This window comes from Hemicordylus capensis, chromosome 2, assembly GCF_027244095.1.
Source record: "Hemicordylus capensis ecotype Gifberg chromosome 2, rHemCap1.1.pri, whole genome shotgun sequence".
In the NCBI taxonomy this organism is placed as follows: domain Eukaryota; kingdom Metazoa; phylum Chordata; class Lepidosauria; order Squamata; family Cordylidae; genus Hemicordylus; species Hemicordylus capensis.
This window is the reverse complement of record NC_069658.1, coordinates 197,713,477-197,732,555: the sequence shown is the minus strand read 5'-3', so window position 1 is coordinate 197,732,555 and position 19,079 is coordinate 197,713,477. Positions and strand designations below refer to the sequence as shown.

Below are 19,079 nucleotides of genomic sequence, written 5' to 3'. Positions count from 1 at the left end.
GAAAAGCTCATTTCATTAGTGAAAGAGCAGAGCAGTATTACAGCATGTTGTTTGGATCCAGTGTATGAATTCTTTATTCACTGTATGTATTGAGGAACTTTGTTGTTGTTGTTGACAGAACTGGGTGTTGTTAAGCAAAACATCTAGTACCTACATCACTAACATCTAATGATCAAAAGATTCTGATTGGTTTAGAGGGAAATGAATGTATTTAGAGAAATCATTTCTAGGTATTAGGCTGATTGACACAACCAAATAAACCATTGATCATAAGCTGAACCTGCTTCCTTCCTCCTCCTCCTCACGATCCTACCTTTCTTGGCTCCATTGCAGAGCCGTTACATTTCATTCCTGACTTCTTAAACCATGGTTCTGCAGCTCATGTGAAGTTGGGGACTGTAGTTTAACTCTAGCTTTCAAGTCAGGATATAAAACCATAGTTTGAAGTTGATTTCACATTCTAGCTTGCAAACCAGGATTGCACCACAGTTCCTAGTTTTGCAGAAGCCTCCGAACTATAGCTCAGAACAAGTCAAGTTCGATGAGGAAATGGAGGTGGCGAGTACATGGACTCGGCTCCTCTGAAACCACCTTTAATGTTGTCTGAGAAACAATTGCTGTATGTATCTGTACAAGTAGTGGTTGGTTAGAGCCAATAGTGGTCTGTACAGGTGAAGTGCGGCGGGGTGGGAAATAAGCCACAGGTGTGGTTCGTTCTCATCAGTGGTGGGTTGTTTTTTTTAAGGTGCCAGTACTCTTATACTCCAGAGCAAAGGGAGCATGACCAAGCTCCAGAAGCACCCAGTGTGGCACTTCAGAGCTCATTTCCCAACCAGGATCACAGCATGTGGCAGGGATCACAGCTCCCTGGCAGAGAGGCAGGGGATGAAGACAAAACCCTGCCACGTGCTGCGATCCCATCTGGGAAAAGGTGCCTGTACTCAGTACCGGTGAGTACCATCACAAAAAAGGCACTGATTCCCACTCTCTCCTCCTTGCCCCAGTTGCCTTGTTATCCATCACCTCCCCTGCCTCACTGTTAACCCCAGGCACTCACGTTGATCATTCGCCCTTTCCCCCAGCCCGGGTGAATTTCCAGTCACATGCCTGAGGTTAATGTTGCAATGGGAGAGGTGAAGGAGAGCAAGGCAATCGGAGTGAGGAGAAGACCATGGGAATGAACTGCACGTGTGGTTCATTTTCCATCTCCCTTGCCCCACCTATACGTGCTGCTAATGGTTAAAGCGTTGGGCTAGGAGTCAGGAGATCCATGTTCATATTCCTGCTCAGCTGTGAAGCACTCTAGGTGACATTGGACCAATCTCTCTCTCTCTCTACCTAATTTTTACAAAGGATTTTTACAAGGATAAAGCAAGGTGGGGCAAGGGGAACTATGTACACAGCCCTGAGCTCTTTGGAGAAAGGGCTAGATCTAAACATTTAATATATAGGCTCTTGTGTCTTGCTTTGGCCTGATGGGAATTTAAAAAGCTGTCATAATGATCATAGCTCCTACATGGTGGATAGCTGATATTCCAATAACATATACAGTTTACAGAGATGTAGGTCTCATTGTTGCAGCAGAGGGCTTGGGAAGCAACGGGTTTGCTTTGTAGTATTGTGCCTCACAAATTTCATGTACAGTTCTGTCCTGAAGCCCATACCACACATACCAGTATTCACGTGCAGCCTGGATCTCACTCATGTTTGCTGGGTTTCTCCTAGGGTCCCCCAGGTCCTGTTGGCCCCTCTGGCAAAGATGGCTCTAATGGAATGCCTGGCCCCATTGGCCCTCCTGGTCCTCGTGGTCGGAGTGGAGAAACTGGCCCTGCTGTAAGTAACTGAAGAAGAAAGCTCAAAATACAGTAAAAAGTGCTGCATCCCATGCATGGACACCCACCCTCCCCACATATGGTGATTGAATCTCTCCACAGAAGTTATTTAGGCTTCAGAGCAGGCAAATCTTTTTTTTCCCCTCTGAGGATAACCTATAGCCTTCTATGTTGAGAGAGGTCTATGCTTTTCTATGCTAGCAGCAAATGCATTGGGCTCCATGAAACTGATCCAGTATAAGATTTGCTGTTTTGAATATTTTTGAAGCAAGTCAGGATAAAACAAACAAAAAAGTAAAATAATAATAATAATGCTTTTCAGCAAAAGAAGTTTTCCAAGCACTTTGCATAGAAAAAGGGGGGAAAGGAGATGGTTTCCTGTCCCAAAGGGCTCAAGGGAGATGCCAGCAACAGCCACTGGAGGAGTGCTGGGCTGAGGTTTCATAAGGACAGTTGATCTCCCCAGCTAAATATAAGACAGCTACCAGTGCTAAATAAGGTCATCTGACTGAAAAATAAGACCATTTAGAAAATTCATTATATCCCCTGTCCATCCACCACAATCCCATTTTGGAGTCAGGAGGTGGGACAGGAGAACACAGAATGGGTGTGTGGAACTTGTCAGGAATGGCATGCAGTGCATTGCTTCCACTCTATAACAAGGGATTCCAAAACTGTGTGCTTTCCCCTAACCCAACAGGGTCCTCCTGGAAACCCTGGACCCCCCGGTCCTCCCGGCCCACCTGGACCTGGCATTGACATGTCAGCCTTTGCTGGACTGGGTCAGACAGAGAAAGGCCCCGACCCTCTGCGCTACATGCGATCCGACCAGGCTTCCAGCAACTTGCGGCAGCACGATGCTGAGGTTGACGCCACTTTGAAGTCACTCAACAACCAAATTGAAAGCATCCGGAGCCCCGAGGGCAGTAAGAAGAACCCAGCCCGTACCTGTCGTGACCTGAAACTCTGCCATCCTGAGTGGAAGAGTGGTGAGTGTGTTGGAGCATGTCACATGTCGTTTGTGGGCTGTGTGTCCACATATATTATGTAATCATTACATAACAAAGCCAGAGATCTGTCATCATTCAGAGTATGTGCATGTGGCCCTTGTGACAGGGGCTGAGACTGCTGTTTCAGTGCTTCAGCTGTCTAAATGTGTAGGGTTCTTCAGTCTGAGCTGGCCCACACAGTTGACAGGTCTGAGTATACTCTGTACAATCTATACAGCAGACCCTTGCAGAAACATTATATCCTCCACAGTGGAAGCCACGATGCATTTAGAGAAGAAGGAACCCTCCTTCCCACAGTTCCAGATTATCACATTCTTTGTAAAAATATCAACAAAGAGTCAAGAGAGGTCAGACTGGATAAAAGTAGTATAATTATTATTACTTTTATAGATCTAACCATAGTTACTAAACAAGCAGAGGCAGAGCTGTAATTGGGTGGACGGGTCGAAAGACATGAGCCACCTACCCTTGAGGTGCCCCTGCTGCTCCCTTGCTCTCCTCCATTATAAAATGGGGTCCATCTGCACTGCCCCTCCACTCCACCACCTCCTACCTCCACCACAGCTATCTGCCTATCACTTGCAATATATTTGTAGATCAGTAATACAGAATGGAAATTAGCTGAGTGCATTTTAATTCAAAGAATCACATTTACATTCCTCATAGTTTTCAGAGCAGGATTGTTTACTTTCTATTCACAACCTGGCACTTACAAATTCCATTCTCCTGTACCTAATATCATTGCCTAGGCAGGGCTGGGCAGCCTTCTCGGTTGCGGAGGCCAGGGACGTCTCATGGGTTATCTCTCTTGGGAGCTCCAAGGCAGGACAGAAATGATTGGTTAAAGGAAGACACGCCCACCCAAACCTGAGTGGGATAATCCCGCCCCAGTTCTTTCTGTCCTTGGCAGCTCCTATGCAGCGTTTTGTTTTTTTTCCCCTCTCTCTCTCTCTCTCTCTCTCTCTCTCTCTCTCTCTCTCTCAATCTTTGGCTTTTTTCGCTATTTCAACCGATTTCCTTTATGCTTTCCTCTCACTTCTGTTGTATGGATACCCCGATATCTTAATTGGTGTCGGGGTCACTCGTGCCAAGGGATGGTGAGGTCTCCTTGCGGGACCTGGCTGACAAGAAGGCTGAATTACCCCTTATACATGTTCACAACTCATCTTTGGTTATACGTGCAGCGGCATCTATGGCAGCATGCGCGCGCCTCCTTGCTTTGGGTTGATTATCTGCTTAGCGATCCACCCTCTGACCTAGTCAGGATGAGGCAACAGCTATTGCAAGTACAGAAGGCTCAGGCCTTTATGGCAGACACTATGCTGGACACCATTAAATTAGGTGTTAACCCTAACCCTAACCGGCTAAAAAATTGGCAAGTGGATACAACCCCGAAACTAAACCTGACCACGGTGCCTTATGATTCCAACAAATTGTTTGGGGACACCGCCTTGCAGGATGTCCTAGTGGAATCTAAAGATAAACACAAGACAATGCCTTCTGCCAGTAAAAAATCCGAGAAGCCGCCAGTCAGGCGATCTTTTCATTTTAACCAGCCCTTTCGTGGGTTTCGGCCCTTTTGGGGCCAGGATAGAGATGCCAGGAGTCAGAGGGGCTTCTGGAACCACCAACATTACAACTTTAGGGGCTCAGGAAACTATAAGCAGTCCACCTTGCAGCCCAAGCAAGCAAAATCACAGCAATGACAGGAGTCCTGTCAGGCTTGGAGGTCATTTGTTGAGCTTTGTCTAAGCCTGGGAAACATCAACGTCAGACAATTGGGTACTTGAAGTCATTTGCAACGGCTACAAGATAGAGTTAATCTCTCCTTCCTCCTACCGCTTCCTGCCAACTCCAAGGTCACGTGCATTTGCCAAGCATTCAGAAATGCTCCAAGTGATCTAGCATCTCCTAGACATCGGAGCGGTGGAGCAAGTACCAACCTTGCAGGAGGGAGGAGGGGTTTATTCTGTCTTGTTCACCATCCCCAAAAAGGACAGTTCAAGAAGAGCCATCCTGGACTTAAAGTTTCTCAACAGGTGGGTTTGGATAAGCCATTTTCGCATGGAGACTCTAAGATCAGTCTCAGAGGCATTGCATCACCAGGATCTATTGGCTTCAATAGACCTAAAAGAGGCATACCTGCATGTGCCCATACACCAGGACAGCAGGAAATTTCTAAGATTCAAGTATGCCAGCCAGCACTTTCAGTATCTAGCGCTTCCGTTTGGACTATCATCTGCTCCCCGCGTATTTACAAAAGTGCTAGCACCGCTGGTGGTTCATCTCCGTCTCCAGGGCATTCGCCTCTTTTCATATTTGGATGATCTGCTGCTGCTGTCACTGTTGCCACAAGAAGCCAGTCGAGATCTCACACAGACCATCTCGACCTTAGAGCTACACAGTTTTCTCATCAACCGGGGGAAAAGCCAGTTGACGCCTGGTTGCAGACTGCGCCATCTGGGAGTCATTTTAGATACGGAAGCGGATTGCATCCTATTGCCACCGGACTGACTACAAACTCTTCAGTCAGAGGTTAGGCTTGCACTCGCACTTCCGAAACTGCCTCTCAATTTTCTGGCGAGACTGCTGGGATTGTTGGTGGCTGCTCTAGATTCGGTGCAATGGGCACGCCTCCATCTTCGAGACCTTCAGTGGTTCCTACTTCCTCATCAACCATCTATTGCAAGGAAGCGGAGGATGTTGCTTACGTTGCCACATCATCTCTGAAAATCCTTATGTTGGTGGCTGATTCCCAACAATCTTCTTCAGGGCAAGCAATTTCTGGATCCACAGAGGGTCATCCTCACAATGGACGCCAGCGACAGGGGCTGGGGAGCCCATTGTCTCAACCTCTCTACACAAGGTTGGTGGACCCTCCTAGAACAGGCCCAAAGTATAAACTGGCAGGAACTTCACGCCATTCAGCTGACGTTGTTGGCATTCCAGTCTACACTGCAGGGGACTCACGTTTTAGTCAAGACCAACAACACTACAGCAAAGGCATATGCGAACAAGCAGGCCGGGACTCAGTCCAGGTCCATGCATCAAGAGGTGGTGCTTCTCCTGTCATGGGCAGAGGAGAATCTGCGCTCCCTGATAACTCGTCATGTCAAGGGGGAGTTAAACCTGGTGGCAGACTGGCTAAGCTGGGCAGATCTTCGTCTGGGAGAGTGGTCTCTCAGCCCGAAGGTCTTTGATCAAATAACAGAGTGTATGGGAGTTCTGTATATAGACTTCTTTGCAGCTCCCGAAAATGCAAAACTACCAGCATTCATGACCAGGTTTCCTTGCAGGGAAGCGACAGCTGTGGACGCCTTGTCAAGTCCATGGTCAAACGCTCTTCTATACGCATTTCCACCGACCCCTCTTTTGGCCAGAATCCTGCGAAGGGTGCGCCTGTTGCGTGCCAACGTCCTCCTGGTGGCCCCGTTCTGGCCCAGGAGGGCTTGGTTTCCAGAACTGCTCCATCTAGCGACGGAACCCCCATGGGAATTGCCTCTGGACCACAACCTTCTCTCGCAAGGACCAGTCCATCATCCGAACCCGTGTTGGTTACAGCTTGCTGTCTGGAGACTGAGAGGCAAATGCTGAACCAACACGGGTATTCTGAGGGAGTGTTGAATACCTTGCTTGCATCGCGCAAGGCCTCAATGGAGAGGATTTACCAATACACATGGAAGGCATTTTTGCGATGGGCACTCTGCCATTCTATTCCTCGAGGATCAACCACCTTGCATCACCTATTGCAGTTTTTACAAGAGGGTTTAGAGAAAGGCCTCCAACCGAATACGCTTAAATGGCAGGTAGCGTCTTTGATCGGTCTGCTCTCGGGAGGGGAAAGACACAGATTTCGCAGTCTCACCCTCACCTGCGGAGATTTTTGAGAGGCGCTTCCTTGTTGTCTGCACCTACCATTCACAGGTTTCCTTCATGGGATCTTCACATTGTGCTCAAGGCACTGCAGTTTCCTCCCTTTGAGCCAGTGGCTACTATTCCTATCTGGATTTTGTCATTTAAGCTAGCCTTCCTTGTGGCAGTTACTTCTACCAGGCACATTTCAGAACTGAGGGCATTGTCTGTCAATAGAGCATTTTGCATATTCCAAAAGGATGCTGTCCGGCTAATTCCAGATCTGTTTGCTCGACCCAAGGTTTCGTCAGCATTCCACGTCGCAGGATGTATTTCTTCCGTCCTTCTGCCCTTGTCCATCGCATCCTAGAGAACGTCAGTGGCATGTTAGATGTCCGGCGCTGCCTCAAGACCTATATCAGGAGGTCAGCATCTTTCCGGCTGTCGGACGCTATGTTCATCTCATTCAACCCACATTCAGTGGGAGCATCCGTGTCTTCTGCCACCATTGCCAAGTGGGTAAGGGCCTGTATTTCCATGGCCTATGAGGCTCAGTGGCTCAAACCTCCATCACACGTCCTAACTCACTCAATGAGGGCTGCGGCAACTTGGCATCATTTTCCACTAATGCCCTGGTTGAAGAAATTTGTAAAGCAGCTACTTGGGCTTCTCCGTCCACTTTTACCAGACATTATAAAATTGATGATTATGTTTTGGCTCAAGCCGCATTTGGCAGGCGGGTGCTACAACAGGTTCTTCCTCGGCAGTAGACAAGAATGCTCCTGCCCTAGTTGGCCAGCTGTGGTATGTCTCATGAGATGCCCTGGCCTCACCAACTGAGAACAGAGCATTGGTTCACTCACCGTGAAGGCTTCTTCTGGTTGCTGGGGCCAGAAACATCTCGGCCTACCCAATGTTTTTTCTGGCGCTCTGGTCTGCTTCTGATGACGGCTGTTTTCTTGCATAGGAGCATGCTGTGTGTGTGTGTCTGTCTGTCTGTCTGTCTGTCTGTCTGTCTGTCTGTCTAGGCTTGAAAGAACTGAGGTGGGGTTATCCCCCTCGGGCTTGTGTGGGCGTGTCTTTCTTCTATAGCCAATCATTTCTGTCCTGCCTTGGCTCCTGAGCGGGATAACCCATGAGATGTCCCTGGCCCCAGGAACCAGAAGAAGTCTTCACAGTGAGTGAACCAATGATCCATTTTGACTTCTGGGCAGAAGCGCTCTTACCCCTGGACTTCGGGGACAAAGTCCAGGGCCTCCATACCCCATGGGGGCCCTCAAATCCTCTTTAGTCTGTCCTAGGTGGTGTGGTTTGTGCCCTCAAGAACCTACATGTTAAAAAATGATGCTTAACTTGCAGCGGGGGGTGGGCCTCCAAAGACCTTTAGGTCCCGGCTCCAAAATTACCTAGGCACGCCTCTGCTTCTGGGGTCACTTCCAGTAATTTTTAAATCTTTAAATGTGATATTAACTGTGTCCATCTTTTAACTGAATTTTATTAATTTTCTATAGTTTTGCAATGAGGTCATTCAGATGACTGAGTAGGGGGGGAGTGTTGTTTAATTCACCTTCCCCCCAGATGGACACTTGACCTTGCTGGGAGCATGGACTGCACTCCCAGATTATCTGCACAGTGCAATGGGTGCAGCACACAGCTCTGGAGGCTGGGACGACACATCCCAGCCTCTGGAGATCCCATAATGCACTGTATGACATGCGCAATTCATGAGAGATTCTCCCAAGAGATGGGCACTCTAGGTGCCCAACTCTATGTGCGGCCAGGCTTGAAGCAGCCGAGGTCGCACACGAGCAGGAAGCCATGGTAAAGGGAGCATTCGCTTCCTTAACCTCGGCTAAAAGTTGGGCTAATTAGTGGGACTAGGCGGTGTTGTCCTGCTGGGACTGGGCCTGATCCTGATGTTTCTCACGTGCAGTCTAACCCAGGCTGCGCTTACCAAGCCTGGGTTAAGATGTGCCTGAGAACATTCTCAGTGTCTGTTTTATTGTTCTATTGTGTTTGTGAGCCTCCCCAAGCAATATTGTACTGGAGAAGTAGGATATAAATATTTTGCATACATACATACATAACCCCAAGGTCCACCAACCAGAGCCTGGGGCAATATAGTGGCCTGGGATGTGAGATGAACATATGCTTAGAATTAAGGACCAGGGTGGTCCATTAAGGACCATTAGTGTTCACTACCAGAAGTAAGCTCACAGTCTTTTCACCCAAAAAACTCATTCATAGTTTTTCCTTTTTCCTCTTCTTTTTCTTTGGAAGTGGGGAGCATTCCTGTGGTTGCTATTGTTGAACAACTTAGTGCCAGAAATTCTTGTTTGTCTACCGAAAACAATCCACTCTCCCATTAGATTCAGATCTACCTTCTGCCTATCCCCAGCCTAGACTTCTGATATACATACTGTTATCCCAGAGGCCAGGAGCATGCCTGTTAAGGAAACCTAGTGTGACCAAGACACAAAAGCTGTACATGTGCATCTCTCTTGACTGCTGATTTCTTAATTGTGCAGGTGACTATTGGATTGACCCCAACCAGGGCTGCACCTTGGATGCCATCAAGGTTTTCTGTAATATGGAGACTGGTGAAACTTGTGTTTACCCTAAGCCTAGCAACATTCCCAAGAAGAACTGGTGGACAAGCAAGAGCAAAGACAAGAAGCACATCTGGTTTGGAGAGACCATCAATGGGGGTTTCCACGTAAGTGGCCTAGCCAGAATCAACCTTAGAGGTTGGGGTGCTGTGGATGGATCACCAGATATGCACCCACTAGTGTGTTTAGGGCCAAATTCAATACCTTCCCATCTCCCCACAACCTTTTAACCCATCTAATGCAGTTGTCCCCCTAGACACACAAGTTGTTTGGTAACCAAAACATTTCCAGGGCAATTATGAAACAGATGTACTAGAGAAAAAGCTTACATGCAGAAGCAGAGCACAGAAGTGCCACCCAGCTCCTGGCTGTAAGAGAGCACACACCACAGATCCAGCTGGTATTAACCAAAAGGAAGTGACTTTTTGGCAAATTCACCTTTTGAGACCTGTAGTGAAAATCAGATTCCCAGAATTTATTTCAATACAAGTTAGAATTCACACTCCCTGCAAAAGTCTCTCTCTTTTTCTAAAGGGGTGTCTCAAGACACTTCCTGGGAACCTCTGGTTTTTACAAACAAGGGACACTTTCAAAAAACTATTTTCCTTTAGATAAAATTTATTTATTACCAAAATGTGAGCACTATAATGCACCACCTGGAAACATTAATTATACCCCTCCCTCTTTTCCTTACTGCAATACATCAAATCAAATAATTCAGATCAAATTCTGATTTGAAGATTTTTGAATTTACAGCTGTGGTTTTATGCAAAATCCCCTCTTCCCAAATGTGTTTGAGATCTAAAGCTGGAACAAACTTAGACCATATACTAATCCATTGATTGAGTCTCTGCTTTTGTGCTCATGCAGATGTTTGAGGACATTATGCTTATCTTCTAAATCTCTGTGCAAGTATTGCATGAAATGAAGAAATTAAGTATACTAAAGCCATTATTGGAACCAAAATGCTGGACTAGATGGATTCTGGACCAACCCAGCAGGGCAATTTTTATGTTTTCTGAATCCAGCCAGCATCTGCAATATTTAACTTTCTTTGAGATACTTTTCCTTTCACAGTTTCCTTTGTCATCTTGGCTACCACCTTTGCTTTCTACCCTCCTTGGGTTTGGGGTGTTTTTTTAAGTTTTTAGGGGCACCTCTAAATCTCTCTAATATCTCTTTCCAGTTTAGCTATGGAGATGACAACCTGGCTCCAAACACTGCCAATATCCAGATGACCTTCCTGCGCCTTTTGTCAACTGAAGGCTCACAAAATCTCACCTACCACTGCAAGAACAGCATTGCCTACATGGACGAGGCTTCTGGGAACCTTAAGAAAGCTCTCCTGATACAAGGCTCCAACGACGTGGAAATCAGAGCTGAGGGCAATAGCAGGTTTACATATAGTGCCTTGCAGGATGGCTGCACGGTAAGTAGATAGAAACAGGATACTGTTTAAAAGGTTGACTGAGGCTTTTACAAGTTCTGCATAATTGGGTTGGTGTCATTTTTCAGTTGGAGAATGGAGAGCAGCAATACAAGAAGCATATTGTATCAGTGTGGTGGGCAGCTTCTTAAGATATTTTCATACATGATTCTAAAAAGCATTTTTGAGCTTTTCTTCTGCTTCTTGCATGAACATTTGAATACATGCAGAAGGAGATTCAGAAGAAGAATCAGATGTATGCTAGAGCTAATGTATACCTTACCTGCAGCAGTGCCCAATGTTCTCATAATACTTTAAAGGTAAAGTGTGCCCTCATCAAGTCAATTTCGACTCCTGGCGCCCACAGAGCCCTGTGGTTTTCTTTAGTAGAATACAGGAGCGATTTACCACTGCCACTTCCCATGCAGTATGAGATGACGCCTTTCAGCATCTTCCTATATCGCTGCTGCCTGATATAGTACCACCGGGGATTCGAACCGGCAACCTTCTGCTTGTTAGTCAAGCATTTTCCCACTGCTCCATTTAAGGTGCATAATACTTTAGGGAGCCTCTATTCTAGATAGTGCAGAGCTCACACAAACATCATAAATCAGTGAAGACATCCGAAGCCCCTTAGACTGTGATAAATTTCTTTCCTGGTGCAAAGTTAATTCCTTGGGATCTCTGCTGTCAAAGCAAAGACCAAAGAAGGGTGGAGGCAAAAGAAAGTAGGACCAGAAATGAGGGTCATGTTTCAGATCTGAGAAAAGTTTCTTTTCTGTCTTATTGAAGAACCATAAGAGAAACTACTGCACATCGATTTGCATTATATCCTCATAGCTTATGAAATAGGCTGAAAGAGAATGATGTGCCCAAGGCCTCCTAGTGAATTTCATGCTAAGCGAGGATTTGAATTAGGGTCTTTCAAATCCATAAGCAGTAATCTGCCAACCCAATCTCTTCTCTGAGGTATATGTACACTATAGACCTAAAGAAAGGGTTATTCTCTCTCCTCAGAGAACACTGGGAGCTGTAGCAATCCCTCACAAAGGATTCTCAGCACCTTTACCACACTATAATTCCAGAATCCTTTGAATGAAACCATGAGAGTGAAACTGGAATGAAGTGATACATATTTGTAGTTTAAGTATACTCTTAGAATCCTTAAAATAAAATGTTAATTTTTCTCCTCAGACAACATGTCCTGCTCAGCCAGGTATCAGGGGGTTTAGAAAAAGCTTGTGCAGGAGTAAGATCTTGGACCCTCCGGTTATACTTCCTTTCACACAGAAGCAGGGCTGGACTGGGGGCACTGATACACAAAGGGCAGACACTCTCCTCCCTGTCCTCCCATCTTTGCCCTGGTGCAACATGCATACATGCCTGTTCTACCCCTCAAACTAGGCAGGCTATGAGGCTATTCTCACGATCGGCCAAAAGTGGGCTAAGAGAGCCTAGCCTGCTTTTGGGCAAGCGTGAGAACCACTGGGCTCACAGGTGAGCCTGGTTTCCTCAAAACGGGTAACCTGCTGAAGTAGCCCTCACCTAAAACAAGGTTAACAGAGCAAGCGCTCCGTTAACTGTGGTTTTTTTATCGTGAATTGCCGCGGTGCGGCAACACATAAGGAGACCCCCACCAGGAGGCTGCAAGCAGCCTCCCGGGCTTGGGGGTCTCTCCAGCATACCCCACGCACTTGCGCAGGGCATCCTGGAACTTCCGGGGGCCGCACACCCCCCCAATCCCTGCAGCGCCCACCGGCTCTATGATGGAGCCAGCAGTCATGTGGGCAGCTGATCTGGCCGCCCAGGGCTGCTGCCTTGATCGTCTGCAGAGAGAGTGGGCTAAGCCCGCTCTCCCCGCTAACCCCCTTACAGCGAGTCTCACTGATCGTGAGACTCACCTCTATGAGTCTCAAGCAGATGGCTGCTACAGAATTAAGTGACACAGGCAGGTGGGTTACAGCTGATTTGTACCAGACTTCAAAGTTGTATAGTACCAAGAGCAGAAGTCAGCTCCTTGTGCAAATGGCATTTTTGATACTGGCACTACAGTCTGAGACCCTGCTCTTTAGTAGCATCATGGTTAATCCTGCCCTGCTTTCCAAACCAGTTGCACTGTTTCTAAGGTTCTGAGCAATGGATGCTAGCCAAGGTTTTCAGCATAAAAAAGAATTCCCTTTTAAATATTTTCCCCTCTCTTTTCCAGAAACACACTGGCAAATGGGGGAAGACAATCATTGAATACAGATCTCAGAAGACTTCACGCCTGCCCATCATCGATATTGCACCTATGGACATTGGTGGAGCTGATCAGGAATTTGGTGTTGACATTGGCCCAGTGTGCTTTTTGTAAAATAAAAACAAAGTTAATATTTTTTTTAAAAAACAAACCAGTCAAGTACCATACAAAACAAACCCAAGGACCCAAGTACTTCCCGATCACTTGTAGGACTTTCTGCACTGAACAGTTGAACCAAACTCTCTTTCCTTACCAAAATTCTGCCCATCCCTACACTTACATTTTGGACTCTCTGTCAGTTTCCAAGGCCGCCATCACTTGGGCAGACCACGAATCAAGCAAAGGAGAAAAAAAGGAACAACAAATAATGGTATTATTTATTTATTGTCTTCCTGTAAGACCTTTCTTGGGTCAGGTGGAGGTAGGAAGCTAACTATCATGCATGAAGGGCCCTTCCCTCCAAGGTGCTGATGTCCCAAATACAGGTTGTAGCCAATTCTTCCCCCTCACCCCAATCTGGGTGTGTATCACAAGCAAGATTACTGTGTATAATACTAAAAATGGTGCTATTATTGTAAAACAAGTCTGTATTTTTTAAACATCAATTGATATAAAAACCTACGTTCGAAAGTACAAATTGATCTGATCTTTGTTTGTTGTTATTTTGCTTTGTCTGTCACTCTGACTTCTACCTAGCCCCACCCCCCTCTCCTCCCCCACTCTGCAAAATGACAGAAGTCATAGGGTCAACTCTCAAACTTCCCTAGTTTTTAAGCTACCTCACACTAAAAAACAAAGGCAATTTCTTTCTTTCTTAGCTCTTGTATGTGATCACACTGCCAGATACAGAAAAACTGAGGTGCAGGTTGGGGGACCACCTCCGCCCCCTCCCTCAAACAAAATGGTGCTAAAGCTGACAAGATGTTGCTCCCATCTCCAACTCCCTCACTTGAATTAGATTTGGTTGACAGCAGAAATTTTCTTCAAGGCATCTCTGGAAAGTTTGTTTTACTTTTATTATGAAACTTTAAAAAAATTGATGAAGCAATCGCTTTTATTAGACAAGCTTTGGCTGATGTTAGCATGAGTTGCATAGAGCCCTGTTGATCTAAAAAAAAAGAAAAGATAGTGGCCAACATCCACCTCAGTGTTGTGGGGCTGCTGCAGCCTTCGGAAACAGTGCTGGGTTTGCACAAAATGGCAGATGCACAAGCAGTGCTTCCAAGATTTCGCCATTATCCCAAATGAGAAAATCTGCAGAAGCGCTGCTTGCACAATTGCCTGTTTTGTGCAGCCCTGATGCTGCCTTTGAAGGGTGCAGCAGCAACAGCATTACAAATACATAATGCTGTGTGGGATATTGGACAGTGCTTTCTCTGCTTTACATTTCTGGAATCAATACAGCAATTGCTCTCTTTCCAAATTTGGGCATGTGGATTTACCATTCATTGTCTGTCTCTCTCTCTCTCTCATTCAATTTCCCCCCTGTTCCTTTACTTTCAGATTTGTAAACCAAGAAGGCAGGGGAGGAAGGAGGGCAGAGATTTTGGGGTACAAGGTGAAAAGAAGAGCAGGTTGGGGTATTAAATTCTGGATGTCTATTTTTAAAAATATGTAAAATAGATTTGTAAACCTAGTCAAGCAAGCCCATTTCAACACACACACACACACACACACACACACACACACACACACACACACACACTTTTTCTCATTGCTGTCCTGACCATCCCAATATCAGCCCTTTTTGTCTTCATTTCTGTCCCATTCCTTCCCATTCACCCCCCTTGCACTCAAGTTAGAATGCTTTTCCTATTCAAAATAAAGACACCTTTGTTGAATTTGTTGTGTGTATTAATTTTTACCCTATGATGTACTCTTTGTTGATCTATGTTTATCTTACCTGGGACAAACATTTTCAAGAAAAACTGAAAACACCAGAAATAAAACAAAGAAACAAAAAATTAAGAAAAAAAAGTGGTTCTTATTTTGTTATTTTGAAACAAGAGAATTCTTCTTCCAAACAAGTGAGAGCATCTTAGAATTTGGAGGTAGTTTTCTTTTATTCTAGTGCCAAGTATATTAAAGGGGCACAGGAGTATGCCCCTTTAGTTAAGGTGAGCAGCAAAAGAAAAGAAAAAATGTCCCACCATTATAAGCCTCAAAATTCTATCACTTATAAATATGACTGCCGTTGAGCTAATAGCTTGAAACCTGGCATGTGTGATCAACTTGATGAGGTCTACCACTGTGCCTAATTTCAAGTAGATCTGATAATTGCTGCAGCTACAGCAAGTTAAAGTGCTGAAAATTTACCCCCCCCCCTTTTGTCCAAACTTTAGGTGTATTCTTTCACATTTTTGTGAAAATGACTGATGTACTCTGTCAGGCTCATTTAGGAGGAGTGCCTTTTAATGGCTTAGTGAAGCTTTGAGCAGTGGTTCAAAAGTTATTAAGATTTTCCTGCCCCATTAAAGTCTATGGGAAGCAGCTGCCAGATAGCAACAGGAACAGGCAGGTCTGTGGAAAGAAACTGCTGGCCAGGAGAACAGTCAAGCAGCGGCCATCAGCCAGGGAGGGTGAGAGGAAAGCTGAGAAGTGAACTAGAGGCACAGATGCTCTGTGCGCGATTCAGCTACCATGTTTCCCCGAAAATAAGACAGTGTCTTATATTAATTTTAGCCCCAAAAAATGCACTAGGGCAATTAGCGGTACATCAGAAATTACTGCTAGGTCTTACTTTCGGGGTAGGTCTTACTTTCGGGGAAACAGGGTAGTTGGATTATATTGCAGCTGCATTGTCGGTTCTCTGTGGCTGTCCCTCTTCTTTGGAACACCCCCCCCCCCGGATTCATTCAGCCCCCTCTTTAGTGGCTTTATTTATTTAAAATATTTCTATACCGCCCAAAACTTGCATCTCTGGGTGGTTTACAATTAAAATCATTTAAAAGATTAAATCAATTAACATTCAACATCATTTAAAAGATTAAGAACATTTAAAACCCAGTATTGAAATTATTTAAAACTAACTTTTAAGGCCCTTCTTAAGACCTACCTTTTCCACCATGCTTTTGCACTTTAATATTTTTTTTCAAAGTATTGCTATTGTTATTGTTCACTGCCTAGAGTCTTTGGAGGAGGCGGTATACAAGAAATTTTTAATAAATATTCTGTCAGTGATGGGATATGAACTCTCAGGGGACGGGGGTGGGGTGAAACACCTTGGAAAGCTGGTGGGCAGTTAGAGCAATGTGGGGAAGAAGCAGCGGGTGGGATTAGTCTGAGTAAGCCTGCCTATGATTGCAGCATCCTTTCCTTTCTCCTCCTCATCCTCTTTACTGTCAGGTAGACAGCAACTCCCTCACACTTCTTCAGAATTACCTCACATTTTTCTCCGTTGACAATGTCCTGCTGCCCATCCCCCATTGTCAGAATGCTGACAGGAGAACTGCATCTGACTTCAGCAATGATAAGGTCCCGTTGGCCTCAATGGGCAGGGCTGCTTTACCTACACCTGTTTTCTAAAAAAAACCCCACCAAAACACTGAGGTAATCTCAGCTACATTTAGCCTATTTACTGCCTAGTCACAAACACACACATGTACATACACACAACACAGACACATACACACAACACAGAAATGCATGTACACAACACACATGCAAACGCACAAATATGCATGCAACATAAATGTAGCCCAAATATAGAGACACAACACAAATGCACAAACATGGATGCAAAACATATGGACAAATGCACAAACACAACACAAAAAAGTATTAGCTCACCTACACACACACAACTGTTGTCATTTGTAACCTGAGAGAGAGAGAGAGAGAGAGAGAGAGAGAGAGTGTGTGTGTGTGTGTGTGTGTGTGTGTGTGTGTGAAGGGTGGGGGGGAGACACATCTTGTATAATTCTTTTTCTCAGTTGCCTAGAGGCAATTTTACTTGCCACAGGTGACCAAGTGGCTGTTTATGAACCTGGAACACAGCTTTCATTACAGGGAACCATCTTCTTATTCTTTCTACTATATAAACCACTCTGATAACCTTTTTGCTGAAACATAGTATATAATCATTCAAAATACTAAATAGTAATAAAATGAAATCAAAGTAGTATACAATATCAAAACATACCAAAAAAAGTATAAAACCAGTAAAGCCAATGGCCACAAATATTTTAACAAAACATGAAGGAGGCTCTCCTAGAATAGAGAACATAGTAGGTATCAAGCTGTCTTTAAAAAAAAAATACAGCACAATCTTATTAAAAGAAGAAAAAAAGCTAAAGTCAGAGGAGCTCTTATCAGCTTCTGAGAGGCCAACTTTGCCTTGAGAACTTGAGCAGCCCTTCCCCCAACTTTCCTTTAAAAAAAATAAATTATTTTTTTGTTTTAACAAAGATAGAAACAGAGAGAAATAAGAAAAAGAAAAGAAAGAACAAGATAATCAAACCCAGCAAATACAATGATTCTCAATTCAGTCTGAAGCAGACTGCTGGTCCATAACCAAATGTGTCTGCTCCTCCAACTGGCAGGAGCTCTCCAGGGTCCTGGAAATCTTCTTGGGTAGCCCTGCTACCTAAGTTCCTACTAGATAAGATAGGGTGCATCTGAGGTGCAATGCAGGTGCCCTATCACTGAGCTAGGGCAGAAGGTTTCTAACCATCCTAAGGTTTTTCAATTAAGTATGTCATTCTAAGCTCCTTGTAGGAAAGGTAAGATATACAAGTGAAAACATAAAACAAAACTCAACTTTAACCTTTGTAGTTTTAAATCTACACATAATTTATTCTCTTGAAATCAGATTATGTTAGGAAAGATCAGAGATCTTGAATATTGTTAACATTTTATTTCAGTGATTTGTGGTAAGACTTCAGAATCACAGGAGAGACAATGACCTTGTGATTTATTTAACCTTAAGTTGAATTAAAAACCTCAATTTCTTTTCTTTTCTTTTCTTTTAAATAATCAACAAATATTCTTTTTCACAAATTTGAGCTTTTAAAAAAGGCTTCTTTGCAACAAATATATAAATTTTAAAGTTACAAAGAAAGAAACATGCAATGAAATAGTCATCAGGACACACACTGCCATTACCTCTACAAACAGTACTTTGTAAAGTTAATAGAGAATTACAGTATTGTTTACAAAGTTATACATTCCATTTACTGTAGGGGAGGTAAATACCCTAAATTAGATCTTTTAATATCTCCTTAGGGACACACACAACTCCTGCCCCAGCAAAACTCACCATGCACTTCAATTATAGCTCTGTGTGCACAATCAAGCTCTATGTGACAGCGGAACTGCCACCTCATTGAAGTGAAGGGCAAAGTTCATATGCATATAGATGTTCTATGCATTCACTAGATCCCCCATGCCTGCAATGAATCACTACATCAGGGCAAATATGCACAATCCAGCAAAAGTAAGAACACTTCCCTGACATCTCTACTTTAAAAGGATCCCAAGGAGCAGAGCCAGGAAAGTCTCCTGTCACTAAGACCTAGGAGATGGATTTTTCTCATTCTGTCTTAAAAGGCAACCAACAGGTCTAACTGAAGTGCTACTCTGCATTTATTCCCACCCCCCCCACACACACTTTTCTCTAGACTGCACCTTGTGAATTTTGGTTTTAAAAGGGTTTTGTTTAAATTTTGTTGTCATTAACAATATTAAGTTTGAGCCATTTATATTTATTCTTTCCCATATTCTAAGCATATTTCCTCAACCACTCAATAGCCAGGAAATGGTAGGTTAAAATTTCCAAAACAAAACCCATCTCACACACACCTACTTTAAATTTGCCCTTATATAATGGAAAAATGTCCACACATGATCTAACATAGACAGAGATCATTCTCATGACTGGGCGGGGCAGTGGGTGGGGAAAGCTGCTAAAGCCTGCCTTCCCTGCAGTTGCTGAGGACAGTCTCGGCATGCACATTGTGAGCCCAGATGGTCCACCACTGCCCGAGGGAGCGCAGAGAGGCAGGGGCTGGGGCATGTCGTTCCATTACCTCAAAATCCCACAATGTACTGCATGAGTGCGTGGTGCAGTGTGGGAATCCTCCCAGCAACAGGCGGATGCCCATCAGTGTGTCA

The 19,079-nt window shown here is 44.7% G+C and overlaps 1 protein-coding gene across 3 annotated transcripts in view; it reads left to right on the top strand.

The window, feature by feature from the left end:
* The window catches only part of COL2A1 (collagen type II alpha 1 chain), a 137,781-nt gene extending 122,972 nt beyond the window's left edge, over positions 1-14,809 (top strand). For all 3 annotated transcript variants that reach the window (XM_053298390.1, XM_053298391.1, XM_053298392.1), the window contains 5 exons: positions 1,726-1,833; positions 2,533-2,821; positions 9,223-9,410; positions 10,490-10,732; positions 12,936-14,809. In XM_053298390.1, coding sequence (XP_053154365.1) covers positions 1,726-1,833; positions 2,533-2,821; positions 9,223-9,410; positions 10,490-10,732; positions 12,936-13,082 — 975 coding nt within the window. In that variant the 3' untranslated portion in view covers positions 13,083-14,809. The remainder of the gene's footprint in view (positions 1-1,725; positions 1,834-2,532; positions 2,822-9,222; positions 9,411-10,489; positions 10,733-12,935) is intronic.
* The last annotated feature ends 4,270 nt before the right edge of the window (positions 14,810-19,079 follow it).